This window comes from Scardinius erythrophthalmus (genome assembly GCF_964197995.2).
Source record: "Scardinius erythrophthalmus genome assembly, chromosome: 22".
Lineage (NCBI taxonomy): Eukaryota > Metazoa > Chordata > Actinopteri > Cypriniformes > Leuciscidae > Scardinius > Scardinius erythrophthalmus.
Window position 1 is genome coordinate 383,614 of NC_138242.1, and position 16,387 is coordinate 400,000.

The window sequence follows — 16,387 nt, forward strand, 5'->3', positions numbered from 1 at the left end:
GACATAACCTCCCCTCTACGGAGCGGCTACCAGACGCTACAAGACGTGACAGACCAAACAAAAATCCAGGCGGGAGGTGGAGTGGTGGAGGATCAGGGGGAGGGATGGAGGGCCAGGTCCATGGAGGGAAACGGGGACAGGGAGTGACAACTCATCTGGTGGCCAGGACGGGGACGACAGTCCTTCGGGCGGCCAGGGTGGAGACTTTCCCTCGGGCGGCCAGGGCGGAGACTTTCCCTCGGGCGGCCAGGGCGGAGACGACCCCTCGGGCGGCCAGGGCGGAGACGACCCCTCGGGCGGCCAGGGCGGAGACGACCCCTCGGGCGGCCAGGGCGGAGACGACCCCTCGGGCGGCCAGGGCGGAGACGACCCCTCGGGCGGCCAGGGCGGAGACGACCCCTCGGGCGGCCATGGCACCGGAGACGACCCCTCGGGCGGCCATGGCACCGGAAGAGACACCACCGGCTCAGGAACTGGAACTGGCACCACCGACTCAGAAACAGGAACTGGCACCATCGACTCAGGCACTGGAACTGGCACCACCGGAACTGGCACTGGAACTGTAACCAATGGCTCCGGCACTGGAACTGGCACCACTGGAACTGGCACCACTGGAACTGGCACCACCGGAACTGGCACCACCGGCTCAAGCACTGGAACTGGCACCACCGGTACTGGCACTGGAACTGGCCCCACCGGAACTCGCACTGGAACTGGCCCCACCGACTCAGGTTCAGGAACAGACACAGACTCCGGCTCAGGAACTGGAACAGACACAGACACTGGCTCCGGCTCAGGAACTGGAACAGACACAGACACTGGCTCCGGCTCAGGAACTGGAACAGACACAGACACTGGCTCCGGCTCCGGCTCCGGCTCAGGAACAGACACCACCGGTCCAAGTGTGTGCGTAGCCCACACACACCACATGGCTGTGGCCATAATGGCCAGTGTCGCGGTCACTGAGGGCTCAGGAACAGACTCCCCCGGCTCAGAAACAGACACAGAAACAGACACAAGCACTGGCTCCGGCTCAGGAACAGACACTGGCTCCGGCTCAGGAACAGACACTGGCTCCGGCTCAGGAACAGACACTGGCTCCGGCTCAGGAACAGACACTGGCTCCGGCTCAGGAACAGACACTGGCTCCGGCTCAGGAACAGACACTGGCTCCGGCTCAGGAACAGACACTGGCTCCGGCTCAGGAACAGACACTGGCTCCGGCTCAGGAACAGACACTGGCTCCGGCTCAGGAACAGACACTGGCTCCGGCTCAGGAACAGACACTGGCTCCGGCTCAGGAACAGACACTGGCTCCGGCTCAGGAACAGACACCACCGGCTCAAGTGTGTGCGTAGCCCACACACACCACATGGCTGTGGCCATAATGGCCAGTGTCGCGGTCACTGAGGGCTCAGGAACAGACATCACCGGCTCAGACACAGGCACCGGTTGTACGGCCATCTTGTCCAGGGACACAGGGTCTGCAGGCATGACGTGAACAGTTTCTGGCTGGGCAGCCACGACGAGAACAGTCTCCGGCTGGGCAGACGTGACGTGAACCGTCTCTGGCTGGGCAGACGTGACGTGAACCGTCTCTGGCTGGGCAGACGTGACGTGAACCGTCTCTGGCTGGGCAGACGTGACGTGAACAGTCTCTGGCTGGACAGACGTGACGTGAACAGTCTCTGGCTGGGCAGACGTGACGTGAACAGTCTCTGGCTGGACAGACGTGACGTGAACAGTTACGGAGGGAGCCTTTCTCCTCCTCCTGCGGTTTGGAGCCACCGGACTCTGGACCACCGGCACTGGGACCACTGGGACCACCGGCGCTGGGACCACCGGCACTGGGACCACCGGAACAGGGACCACCGGACTCAGGACCCCCGGAACTGGCATGGAGGAAGTCTTCCTCTTTCTCCTTCGTGTCCGCGAGTGACTGGGTGCTGTTCTCTCCCCGGAATTAACCGGGGTCGCAGCACTCTCCTCCCTGATACGAGCAACCAACGCAAAACATTCATATAAAGTCATGCGCGGCTCCTCCTCTTCAGCTCGAGAATTCCCATTCAGCTGCCTCCTCTTCCTCTTAGTGTTTGAAGAATAGTCATGAAAACTCATACCGCTGGATCTATGTGTGGACGGAGTCCTTCTGTCACGAACCACACCGAACAAAAGACAGGTAGATCCAAATGCAGTAAGTGAATTTTAATGGGGAAATCCGTACTCAAAATCCAGTCCAGGCAGGGGTCATAATCCAAACAAGCAATCCAAACAATGAGACACAAAGACAGGAACAGGCAGGAACAGAATACAGAAGTGGTGTGATATCTTACAAGGACTCCGTGACACATACTAAAACAGACAGGGTATATATACACAGGGAATACAAGCTAAACAAGATAACAAGGGGGGCGTGGTAAACTGAAACACCTGTGAAGACTAATCAACATAACGGGGAACAACTGAGCATGACAAGACACATGGCAGGATCACATGACAAGCAAGGAATAATATGACAGACACTAACAAGGAACAAGACACAAAACCCACACCGTGACAATGTGCGTGCGCACGGTTTTATAAATCTGAATATTTCTGTGCGTACGCACGTCCTATGTTTCATCCGTACGCCACTTCTGACGCAAATCCTACGCAAAGTTTTATAAATGAGGCCCCTGGGCTCTCAAGTTTTGAAGACAGGCAAGATTGACATGTCTGCCATGCCAGCTAATTATCTGGGAAACATTCTCTAACAGCAGTCAAGTTGTCATTGTTTGTGTCAAACAAGTTGTGAATTTGTTGTAACATTAAAACAGGAGATCATGACTAACTCTGTGCTCAAAGTGATGCTCGGAGCTCCAGTGGTTTCCTCTGTGGGTGAACAAAACTTTCGGAATTTGTTGTAGAAGAATCATATGAACAATTCCAGGATATGCTTTTTTTTCATTGGTTGTTGCGTTAAATCTCACCCAGATACAATAGTGTTATTTTCTGATTGGCTATTGTGTAGCCCCTTTCTTTTCTATTTTTTTTTTTTTTTTTTTTTTGATTGGCTGATAAGTGGCAGGCTCGACTAAGAACTCCAGGGGAGACGCGCTTGATTCCTGCCGGTTCCACAGTGAGAGCGGCGGGGCCAGAGAAATGTTGGGCGCTGTGGCATATTAAATATATTATAGATAGTTTTTCAGCGTGAGAAATATAATGTGTGGCGGGAGTGCGTGACAAAAGACTGAAATGAGTGACTGTCACGCTCAATGCTTGATACTTGAGAGCCCTGGAAAACTGAATATAATTACTTTTTTTGTTTCTTCTTTTTTGTTCATTTTAAAGATAAATGCACAATCAATAAGCAGAGCACAGAGGACAACACTACAAGAGAGAGACAAAAGGTAAGTACAGGCCTTTGAAATCCAAGTTATTAATGTTTTCATATAGATATCTAAAATAAATCACCTTCCAGTAGAGTGAGATTAGAATTAGAGTTTGGTGGTGCATGGTGACCATCACTCACAGTCAAAGTGACTAAAGTGACTGTCAGACACAAGCAACATATCACAAACAATTAAATATTCAACTGACTAAATAAAAAGTAAAATTACTTGTACTAGTATTATGAAAATTAAAAAGCTGTTAAATGAATTTGATCTCTGCTGGTGAAGAAGTTATTTTTTACATAGCTAAAATATATCAGTGTAGGGCTGCAACAATAAAATCAGTAATAATCAATAATGAAATAATCAACTACAAAATTAAGTGTGCCATGCATTAGTTGCAGCTCTACACCATTAATGTGTAGTGAATGTGTATGCTGTTTCTTTCATAGGAAATGGATGAAAAAATACAGCATCTCTTCAACAAACTATATCTTGAAGGCAACATCAACCTTAAAATGAAAGCTACAGATGTTCTTCAGTTAAAAGCACATTCGTTTAAGTCTCATAAATCTTGTCCTGTGGAGGAGCTGATTCAGACTTTCCTACAAAAACTACTGATGATGGACTACAGAGCAAGAAGCATTAAAGTCAATCAGCTTATCCAAACACAAGACACAAAGAATTCACATGAAGAGGCTGATGTTGATTTTTTCAGAGAAATGGGTGGGCCTGGTGATGCAGAAAACACACCTGAACCGGTTCACCCGATGGATGTTCAGATGGCTGTGTTTCACTGTGCTGATGGTCTCCTGAAGCAGCTGATGGTCACTAAACTGTCCCAGTGTCAGTACGCTCTTCCTCTGCTTGTTCCTGATCCATTCTCACAACAGATTGAGTTTCCTCTCTGGACATTCAGACAAATCAACAAGAGCTGGAAGAAGAGAGACACCAACAATGAAATCATCAGTCAAATGCAGCCAGTCTACAAGGCTGAAACTCCAATGGTGTTTTTCTTCAGGTTTGGCTCTGTGTCTTCATCCAAGTCTCAGCTGATGAACAGTCTGATCAATGAGAAACACCACACATTCTTCCACAGGAACTGCCCAGGCAGCAGCAGAACCAGAGTCCTGATGGATGGAGTGGTGGAGATCGCCTGGTTCTGCCCCTCTGGGACAGAGGATGATAAATTCACTGACTGTGTTGCGTTCTGTAATCTACACGGTGATGCAGGAGACCATGAGAAACAGCTGCAGATCCTCACTGAAAGGGCCTCAGTCAATGTTATTCTTCTACCAGGACTTCAGAAGAATGACAAAAGTGATGGCAAACTTGATGAACTCTTTAAGGGCTCAAAGCCACTCATTTGTCTTTTTACTGAAGATAATTCAGCTCTTCGTAAAATCACGAATGGAAAATACAAAATCGGTTTGAAAAACAGAAATCAGTCAGATGTATCTGAAGAGCTCAAAGGAGCGATAAATGATTGTCTTTCAGAATCATCTTCCACTTTCAGACTTGATGAGTCCAAACACATCAGAGTAGATGAGGAAGATGATGATGACTGCAGGAGAGGAAGAGAAGCAGCACTGCAGATGGTGAGTTTACTGGAGAAGAAAGATTTAACAGGAATCAAAGAATCATTTCTGCCTCATCAGGGGAAACTGTGGCATCAGTGGAGTCAGAAGAACAAAGAACTACATCGACCTCGAGCAGACGAGACAGAAATGGACATCAGTAGGAAACACTCGGAGATGAAAAAAATCCGTCAACAGCAGCTTGAATCTGACACCAGTGAGTTTATGAAGCTCTTTATTGAAGAAATGAACTCAAATGCTGCAAACAAAATGTTTTTTCTAAAATGGCTCAGAATCCTCCTGGATGAATATATCTCAGCTGGCCTTTCTGCTCTACATCACAAGTATAATGAAAAGTGGTCAACAGTCTTGAAACTGAAAGAGAACAATGAAAAATCTGAACAACTCAAAGATGCACAAACTAAACTTGAGAGAATATCTGAGGAACTTCAAGCTTCAAACTTTGGTCTGGAGCACATCATGCGGGAGATCGGTCAGATCTATGAATCATGTTCATCTGTGAAGAAGAACAAGAAAGACCTGCAGTTTGACTTCTCTTCTCTCCCGAGTCTTGCAGCAGAGATGATGATCTCTGGATTTCCACTGGAGCTGATGGATGGAGATGCTGCTCATGTTCCTGTGATCTGGATCTCTGCTATACTAGATCAACTCATCCAGAAACTGGGAGAGCAGAGAGTCTTTGTGCTGTCAGTTTTAGGGGTTCAGAGCTCTGGGAAGTCCACCATGCTGAACGCCATGTTTGGACTCCAGTTTGCCGTCAGTGCTGGCAGGTGCACCAGAGGAGCTTTCATGCAGCTGGTTGAAGTCTCAGACGAGATGAAACCACAGATGAACTTTGACTATATTCTGGTTGTTGATACTGAGGGGCTTCGTGCTCCAGAACTGGCCGGAAGATCAACAAGAGATCATGACAATGAATTGGCCACATTTGTTGTTGGTCTTGCAAATCTGACATTGATCAACATCTATGGAGAAAACTCATCTGAGATGCAGGACGTTCTTCAGATTGTTGTTCAGGCCTTCATGAGGATGAAGGCGGTCAGACTGAATCCAAGATGTGTGTTTGTGCATCAGAATGTTTCAGATGTCACAGCTGGAGAGAAAAACATGGAGGGAAGGAGACGACTGCAGAAAACACTGGATGAGATGACAAAACTTGCTGCGGAAGAGGAAGTCTGTGATGCAGAATGTTTCAGTGATGTGATTGCCTTTGACATACAGAATGATGTTAAGTATTTTGCTCAGCTCTGGGAGGGCAGCCCACCAATGGCACCACCAAACCCAAAGTACTGTGAGAATATTCAACAACTAAAGGAAACCATTATGTCTCATGCCTCAAAATCACATAGAATGAGTCTGATGGACTTAAAAGATCGAATTAAATATTTCTGGGAGGCTTTAATGAAGGAACGATTTGTCTTCAGCTTCAGAAATTCTCTGGAGATTTCAGCCTACAGGAAACTGGAGACCGAATACAGCAAGTGGTCCTGGAGTCTTCGCAGTGCCATGATGGGAACTGAGAACAAATTACACAATCAAATAGAAAATGAAACAATTCATGAGGTTGAGAAAATATATCTTCAAAGAGAACTGAAGGAGACAAGTGAAGAAGTGGAGAAATCAATGTCAGAATTCTTTGAGAAAGACACACATGCAAGCATACTGATTCAATGGAAAACATCATTTGAAATCAAAATCAAAGAGCTTCAGGAAACCATTGTGAGAGAAACAAAGAGGAAACTAGATGAGATTCTTAAGCAGCGAGACCTGAAGAAAAAGATTGATGCTCAATACAAAAGGACACATCATGAAAACAGTCTCTATGAAAAGAGCAAAGAACTTGCCTTAAAACTCAAAAGCAAAATAAATGATGAAAAAACTCAGAAGAAAGAGTATGATTTGTTCTGGGAACAGAGTGTGAAAGAGATCATCTCAGACACTCCTCCAATCAAAGACATTGACTTACTGAGAGATGTCAAACTCCTCCTCAGTGATATCTATGGGGGACATCTCCCTTTCGACCACAGCAAAGAGGACATCGAATGCAACGACATCTTCACTGTGCAGAGTCATTCTCAATATGTTATTTTCAAAAAGTCCACAAATAACGAGGCTTGCAGAACACCTAAAGGAACATCTGAATATGATCAAACTCTGTCTCTAGAGGATGAATCCCAAATAAGATCATTAGTCACAGATGTTGCTCAGGAGACAGAGAGAATGATTCAGTCATTTAACATTTCAAAGATGGGCTACAACATCAGCTACATTCAACAACTCACAGATTATGTCAAGAAGAGAGTAACAGAACATCAGGAAAAAACAGTGAAATATGTGCTCAAGAAACAGTTCTTCATGGATTTGGTTCTTTCCATCTGTAAAAGAGCAAACAAGATGATCACAGACCAACACAGAATGTTTAGGGAAGCCAATGATCCTGTCATATATGTTGAAAAGAAGAGAGAAGAGTACTATAGTATTTTCCAGAAGCACCTGCTTGGTGCAGCATTATCTGCCATTTCTGGTAAGATTATCTATCAGAAACTTAAAGACCCCATTGAACAGAGCGTCTACAAGAAGACTGCCAGAGATTTAGCAGATGAAATGAGGACAAACTGTAAATCACTGAATGGAAACAGATCAAATCTGGAGAAACACATTCTAAAGAAACTGGCACAAAAAGAGGATTTTGTCAATTACACAAACTACTTTAATAATCCCAGAGATCACTTCAAGAGTTTCATCAGAGATGAAGTCAGTCAGTACCTCACTGATAAGTTCAGTGTCAGTGTTGTACCCAAGATGAAGGAAAACATCAAAATCCTGCAGCAGAAGATCGTGACAGCAGCACATGATTCTACTAAACTTGTTCAAGAGAACAGAGATGTTGGTGTGTGGTTGAAGAGTTTCACACAGAAGCTCTCAGAAGAGCTGGTCTTCTCTGAAAAAGACCTCAGTGGAGTTAGACCTAGTAGTGTTGATAATTTCAACCTACTAGAAAATGTGATAAAAGAAGAACTTCCTGAAGTAATGTTTGTCATTAGCAGTAGATTCAGCACAAAGACATTCCCATCAAAGCTGGATTATAGGTTCAGACCAGATGAGCTTCTGTTTGATCAGTTCTGCCATTGCTGTTGGGTTCAATGTCCATTCTGTAAAGCCATCTGCACCAACACAATAGAAAACCATAGTGGGGATCACAGCGTTCCTTTCCATCGTAGCATTGGACTGAATGGGATTCATTACTTGAAAACATCTAACTTGTCTGCCCATATCTGCACATCAGCAGTAGCAAACAGCAATCTATATTTTTATCCCATTGGATCAGAAGATAAAGTTCTCTGGAGAGAATATAGAAGAGCAGGAGGAGATTATGCAAACTGGAGCATCACCCCTGACCTCTCTGAACTGCCCTACTGGAAGTGGTTTGTATGCAGATTCCAGACAGCTCTGGAAGGATACCACAAGAAAACATTTGAGGGCAGTGGTAAGATCCCAGATGAATGGAAATCATACTCTAAAGAGGACGCTATTGGGAGTTTGGATCAATACATGTAATCAAACAAGTATAAAACATTTCTTTTGGGTCAAACATTTACAGAACAGTTTTCCTATCTTAAATACCTTGGGACTCCTTTAGAGAGAATAGTTTAAAAATTAAGCTTAGCGTCAGTTCTGGCAGGTCACGTTTGTCAAGCTCGCATCAGCTGATCAACGTCTACTTATAGGAATACGACGCCTATCACCGTATACATATACACATGGGTGCTTCTCATTTCTTATTTGTGCATCCTCGTTTCCTTTCCTCGCTTCGTTTCCTCTCGTCTCATCAATTTGAGTTTAACAACGGTCGCAACATGGATCATAATGATCAGTTAAGACCGGAGCACGCGCTTTTCAAGTTTTTATGGACCAGCATGAACATGAACCAGCAACGCGTGTGCACATATATTTAATCACGTCTTTTTCAAATGAAAAATAAGGACACTGATACTTCCTTTCATCTGATCATGAACGTGATAGAGGAATTATTCTGATACACAGAAAACAATGTAGACCGAAGATTCAAAGAACAATGGACAAAAAATTAACTATGCCTTTATTCTTTCTGTATTATGCTGACGTGTGCCATTTGTTCAGAGAATGTAGTGCTCGTAAATGTAATGAAAATATTATTAGACCTTTTAAATGTACCGCGTTTCTCCCCTGTTTGTTGTTGTCATATAGGGTTACATTTATAAAATGCATCAAGGTGCCCTCAACACTGTTTCTTGTGTGTTTTTTTCTCTGTGGTCATGTTTTAATATTCATGTGTCTGTATAATGAGTGTGTTGCAGATCTGTGTTTTATTGGTTGTTGTCTCCCCTTTTCCCCTTTTCCCATCTTCTACTCTCCCACTTTTCCACAGCTTTACACGCCCTAACTCTGAGGTGTGAACGACCAGGCTGAAACAGGGGGGGGGGGGGGGGTTCATGACACTTTAACACTAGTGAGAAAATTATTGGAAAAAGGTTTTATTTGTCCTTTCGTATTTTTGAGCACTTAACTGCATCCTGCCACATCAAACTTCCACAACAAAATCAAATCCTTTCCTTTGATTGTCCAGCCATGATAAGCACCTGTGTTCATAACAACTTCCCTTATTACTCTCATAAAGGCATAGAAGAGTGTAGGGTAATTTTCAACTATAGGGTAATTAAGCCTGAAGAACTTCTGAAATAGTAAGATGTTATTTCCTCTTCTACGTTCCAGAAATAATAGTTATTTTTCTGTTATGTTTTCGGTAAAATTCCCCTTTATGTGAAAAAAATTGGAAGCTATAAAAACTTACTCTGAATAATTTATTTTGTTTTGACCAAAGCCTATTTCCTTTTTGAATTACTGCATTTGATTCTCTAAAAATACAGAATTGCTTTCATTAGCTGTTTCCATCCACCTATTTTTATGCAAATTTTGGGATTATGCCCTGTATTGAGCCAGATGTTTTTTGTTTTTTTTTTATCCAATAAGACATGCGCACAAACTACAATGGAAACTTTCTTTCAAAAATTCCTTGATGTACATCAAAAAAATGTCTTTGCCTCAGCAGATCATTTGATTGAACTAACCAGGGATGTGCGAGACTAGTCAACTAAACTATTCTGCTGCTGCTAGTCAACATTGGAAAGACTAGTTTTAATGATGTTGTTCTTTTGAACACATGGGATGGAAATGGTGCTTTATTAGCAAATGTTTAATGCCATATCTATGCATAAGTTAAATTCCCAACTTTGGATGGAAACATAACTATTGTCACCGATCTATCGGAATCTTGTAGATAATTTTGGTGAAGTCTAGTATTTTATAAGTGTTTTATTAAAATTAAAGGGGGGGTGAAATGCTCATTTTCACTCAATCTCCTGTTAATCTTGAGTACCTATAGAGTAGTATTGCATCCTTCATATCTCCAAAAAGTCTTTAGTTTTATTATATTTATAAAAGAAAGATAGGCTGTACCGAGTCTTTCCGGAAAAACGAGCGGCTGAAGGCGGGCCGTGTGGGCGGAGCTAAAGCTGTGCTAACGCGCCGAGCTAACAACACACAGAGACATTTGAAGCAGTTTTACTCACCGGCGGGTTCCAACGCACGACCGCGAACCTTTATCATTGTGACTGCTCGATCCTTAAGCATTAGACGATCTGGGCTTTGTTTATAAAACAATCATCGTCGAAATGCAGGGAACAACAGTCTTACACAACTCCGTTTATGCTCAGGAAAACAAACTCCATCCACGGGTGCCTTAACGCTGGGTTCTTTGGGAATCTGTGCTGGGTTGTCTTGCCCTGGCAACCAAAAACACACTTCTTTGGTGACACTGACTTCCCAAAAGCCGGGCAGGGCGCTTTGATGGCGAACTGCTTTCACTCTCTTGCTCTGTTCTACGAGTGCGCGCGCGCCCGCGATCTTACCGGAGAAGTGCCCTTAGGACCCATATAAGGAAATTCCGCTCTATCTTACGTAAGACAGAGCCATACTCGAAAAAAACTTTCCGAAACTTGTGACAATCCGGAAGGAGTATTTTTGGAACAAATATACTCCTTCAAACGTACAACTTAGTTTTTGAAACTTTGTCCATGTTTAGCATGGGAATCCAACTCTTTACCAGTGTAAAAAACTCAGTATGCATGAAATAGCATTTCACCCCCCCTTTAAGTACAATGAGTGTGATGGGCAACTCTGTGCCAGAAAGTCCAGGGCCACTTTTTAGCCCCAGTCCACCCCTACTCTTGGGGGAATTAAATGAGCTTACTTCGGAGTCGGGTCTAACCCAACACAATAGGAACTACCAGTGACATTAGTATACGCTGATTGCTCGAACGGATGCCATACGAAACACCAGCACCCACCATTTTTAAAAAAGCTGTGTACTTACTTCACAAACAAGCTCCACAATAGAAAATAGCTATAGATGGACCGACGCCGAAGTTCAGGCGCTGCTTACCCTTTGGGACACAGAAGAAATCCAACACAACTTTGAAGGTGCCAAGCGAAACAGAGATGGTCCTCACTGCAGAACATGAAATCCAGGGGGAGGAGCTGGATCCAGATCCAACTCCTCCCACCTTACATATACCTAAACCTACCCATCTCCACCCCCTGATCCCTAAACCCACCCCTAAACCTACCAATCTCCACCCCTTAGATCTGGATTCAACTCCGCCCCCTGGATCTCGTGTACTGCAGTGAGGTGCTACTGGCGAAACATGAACATTTTTGCTTATATTTCTGATCAGCAAATGACGCTGGGCATCAACCACACGGCAAAGCAGTGCCACAAAAACAGCAGAACTACAAAAAATAAAAGATCACAACCACAAGAGCGCAAAACTAGCAAATGGTACCAGCTTCTTGATGGAATAGAACAACAGGAAGTCACAAGTTGACCAGAGCTCTCTCTTCTTCTTTTCCTTATTTTGATTTTTATTGGCGGTTGGCAAACCAACTTAAAAGGTGCATTACCGCCACCTACTGGACTTCTACTGGAGTATTTTAATCATGCGGACTTAAAGGCAGCACTCCCTAAATTCCACCAACATGTTAAGTGTGCTACAAGGGGAGATAACATCCTGGACAAGGTATACTCTAACCCAAACTGGGCTACAGGGCCAGACCACTACCACACCTGGGCCAGTCCGGCCATTTTTCCTTGCTTTTAATCCCCGCATACGCCCCCCTCAGGAAAACTGCTCCCGCCATCACACAGACTGTTGCCACGTGGCCAGAGGTGCCATCCCAGCTCTGAGAGGACCATCAACATCAGGACCTGGAGGTGTTCACAGACAGTGTTCTGTGCTACATTAAGAACATAGACACTGTCAGAGTGGACAAACGCATCCGGGTCTACCCCAACCAGAAGCCCTGGATTACACGGGGGTCCAGCAGCTGCTAAAAGAGAGGAACACCGCCTGGAGGTCCGGCAACAAAGACCTCTACAGCACAGCCCGAGCTGAAAAACATAACATAAAGAGAAAAACATAAAACAGACTTACACACAACTTCACAGTTCACACAATATTGTTGTACTGATAAGCAACTTTTAAAAAATATGTCTGAACCCGCCTTTTAAAAACTTCCACTTAATTTGGTAGACTTGATGAGGTAAAGCTCTGGTTGGCAAGAATTTTTTTAACTTTAAATGACTCAAAACTGATGCTATAGTCTTTGGCCCATCTGTATAGTTTAATAACTTTATTTTAGAAAGTCTGTTACTGTACGGATCCTTGGGGTTCTTCTTGACAGTCAATCAATTCATATATCCAGATATTTCACAAGCTTATTGTTTCCACTGTAAAATCATAAAATCTGTGGGTGTGCTAAAATAATGATAAAAAAGTATATGTTTTTCCACAAGGGTGTGTAACGAGATGGGAAAGATGAAAGATGCAGTTCTGAAGTTACAGTAAATTAATCTCATGTTATTTTCAGCTTGTTAGAGTTAATATGAACACACACGCTTCCACAAACACTCACTGTTTCATTGCGGTTTGTTCTCTGGGACAGTGTCTGATTCTTCTATACAAATTCGAAGAAAAATGTAAATGATTAAAGAGTGTTTTGTGAGGGAAAGAGAACAGATTATCCTTCTGTTTACGGACATGAGGAACACATTTAGATGAAGAAATATCATTTCTATAATGAGGGCAAGATGCTCTCCTCACTGGTTAAATAAAGTCTTATATGATCGTTTACAATCCAATCCTGCTTTTGTCTCTCGTATAATTCTCATAGACTCAGACTGGGCTCAGCAGAACAAAGAATAAAAATGAGTTATTAAGAAGCAATAAAAGATGAAAGAAAGAAAACAATGAGCTTTCAGAGTTAATGAACTGAATGCATGAAGTGAAGAAAATACCTTGCATCAGAATAAGTGTTTGTGATTGTCCAAACTTCTGCTAACTGAACAGAATTTTATTAAGTTTAGTGACAACACAGTGTTACTGGTAGGATACTGTCTTGACACAAATTTCACAATTTCAATTCTTGTGATTTGATTCCGATCTTGATTCAATATCGATTCATTTGGATGAATATTAGGTACAGTAGACGCATGTTATGATGCATCTCATCTACATACAGAGAGCCCTGTCCGCTGGCAGAATTATTAAAGGTTAAAAATAACAACTCAATTAAATATAATGGGGCTTTTAATATAATAACAACGTTATAATATTTTAATGATATAAGTAAATATATGATAGGGAATATGGTGCACATATTTAGAAAAATACTCCTCTCTATAGCTCATTGTTCTAGCCAACTAACGTGCTATGGTCATTAAATGGCTTTCCTGAGCTAAATATAACGTGACATTATTCTCCAGCTGTTTTATTGACCTCTTTTCGCCGTTAAAAACACTGATTGATTGATATTATGTATGAGGCAAACACATTCCGGTAAGTTGTACTGTATCTTTCAACACAACCATTGTTCATTCGTGTTTATTCACTATTAACTAGTAGTAAAAGAGTGAGAGATGATCTGCACGTCACATTTACAAACTCCAAAACAGTATTTATTGTTCTAATTTAATTCTAAAAGTAATAAAACTGACAGATTTTAAATTCAGGATTAGTTAGATATCAGCAGTTCTGCTCTGTGTTGTCTGTCCTCTCTCTCCTGAGGCAGATGTGCTGATGTTCATCTGTCATTACAGTAACTCTGCTGCCCTCTAGTGCCTGTGTGTCACTGCTGCACACCACACACACACATCTCTCTGCATCACACACACACACACACACACACACACACACACACACACACATCTCTCTGAAACACAGACATCTCTCTGCATCACACACACACTGAAACATGCACTGGCTGACACACTTCAGTCATTCCTCTCGAAAACTCTTCATGCTAAACTCTAAAGGCCGGGTGTTCTCGACTTAATAAACATGTTTCAGACAAACACCTGTCTCTCTATATATGATGTGATTAACATGACGCGATAATCCCTAAAATCAGCTTTAATTGAAGTTTTCCAGTCAATAACTTGAAGGTAAGAATAAATGTTCATTCTCCTATAAACCACACGAGCCTCAGAAACTGAAGGATCGTGAGTCTAGCTGGAGAAACAGCTCAGATCCACACAGAAACACTGTGACTGAGCAAAGCAAATAACCATTTATAATGAATGATTTCACTGCTCTGAAGCTTCCACTTGTAAATTTAGTTACTTATGTTTGTTCCCTTTATATTTACACTTTTCTGCAGCTTCATACATTATATGGTTATGTTCAAGGTCTGTCTTTTGTTTGGATTCTCTAGTATTTCTCTAATGCCAGTTTATTTGTACATTTGTCTGGTTTTAATAAGAAAACACAGTCTATGTAGTGTGCAGGGCTGTTTCTAGCCTTTTGGCACCCTAGGCCCTAGGCCAGATTCCTGTTGAGCAAATTTAGTAGCCTACATTTGAAGGTTGAATGCATCAATCTCGTGCTTCAACACATGACCTGTGCACATATTCAACAAAGAGGAAGCATTGACCTGTCCCTGGACATTAGAGAGCGCTCACACATCTCTTTAGCTGAGATATAGAGTCTCAGTCTACTTTACATTATATGTGTGTATATGTGTGTGTATGTGTGTGTATGTGTCGTCCACTATGTAGGAAGCACACGTGACGGATTGAGACGCGGGCCGCGTGACGTCAGCAGCGTGACGTCAGCGTCAGCTCCCCTGGGTCAGTGCGCATGCGCGGTCTCCACTACTGTCTGCACTTCCTGTTGATGCTCTTCTTCTTCTTTTCCTCCTTCTTCCTCTCGCGCGCAGTCATGGCGCTGCTCACTGCAGGTACAGATGCTTTATTCATAACTCATGATCATATCTGAGATATCGTGATCAGGCAGTGATGGTGTGGTGGTGTGTGTTTGCAGTTTTCTCCTGTCTTCTCCTCAGTCCGCTGCTCGTGGCTCATGTGCAGGATCTCGATGACATGTAAGATAGTCCGTCTCGTTTGCTATTTTCTTTTTTCAAATTAATTTTCATGAGGTGAACAATATTTATGAGAAATGTCGACAAATGTAAGGCTCACTTGAAACAGTCTGAGTTTATTGCAGTTTGAATGAAAGTGTTGGAAAGTTAAGGTGTGTATGATCTGATGCATTAATATCTGTATGATCACGTGACTGATGCATGATTCATAAATCTATATGTCTGTATGTGTTTTATCGTTTCTGCTTCTGGTTATATCTTGCTTTGAGAAACCGGATTGTGCTTTAATGCGTAATTCAGACATAAAGCTCATGATCACAGTCTGCAGTGTTTAAGATGAAACTCATGAAACTGCTCGATCAGTAGTGTTCTCTTCTGGACTGGCGTGTTCTCTTCTGGACTGGCGTGTTCTCTTCTGGACTGGCGTGTTCTCTTCTGGACTGGCGTGTTCTCTTCTGGACCGGCGTGTTCTCTTCTGGACCGGCGTGTTCTCTTCTGGACCGGCGTGTTCTCTTCTGGACTGGCGTGTTCTCTTCTGGACTGGCGTGTTCTCTTCTGGACCGGCGTGTTCTCTTCTGGACTGGCGTGTTCTCTTCTGGACTGGCGTGTTCTCTTCTGGACCGGCGTGTTCTCTTCTGGACCGGCGTGTTCTCTTCTGGACCGGCGTGTTCTCTTCTGGACCGGCGTGTTCTCTTCTGGACCGGCGTGTTCTCTTCTGGACCGGCGTGTTCTCTTCTGGACCGACGCGTTCTCTTCTGGACTGGCGCGTGTTCTCTTCTGGACTGGCGCGTGTTCTCTTCTGGACTGGCGTGTTCTCTTCTGGACTGGCGTGTTCTCTTCTGGACCGGCGTGTTCTCTTCTGGACCGGCGTGTTCTCTTCTGGACCGGCGTGTTCTCTTCTGGACCGGCGTGTTCTCTTCTGGACCGGCGTGTTCTCTTCTGGAC

The 16,387-nt window shown here is 43.8% G+C and overlaps 2 protein-coding genes across 2 annotated transcripts in view; both read left to right on the top strand.

Moving 5' to 3' along the window:
- Positions 1 to 3,826: 3,826 nt before the first annotated feature.
- On the top strand, positions 3,827 to 8,527 carry LOC308682404 (interferon-induced very large GTPase 1-like; the record flags this gene model as incomplete). The annotated part of the gene is made up of 1 exon (XM_081352114.1): positions 3,827 to 8,527. One exon carries the CDS (start codon positions 3,827 to 3,829, stop codon positions 8,525 to 8,527), a length of 4,701 nt encoding a protein of 1,566 aa, XP_081208240.1.
- Positions 8,528 to 15,195: 6,668 nt separating this feature from the next.
- The window catches only part of tmx3b (thioredoxin related transmembrane protein 3b), a 36,537-nt gene continuing 35,345 nt past the window's right edge, over positions 15,196 to 16,387 (top strand). Inside the window, exons 1-2 of the mRNA XM_081353178.1 lie at positions 15,196 to 15,301; positions 15,385 to 15,445. Of these exons, the coding sequence (XP_081209304.1) occupies positions 15,202 to 15,301; positions 15,385 to 15,445 (161 nt within the window). The 5' untranslated portion in view covers positions 15,196 to 15,201. The remainder of the gene's footprint in view (positions 15,302 to 15,384; positions 15,446 to 16,387) is intronic.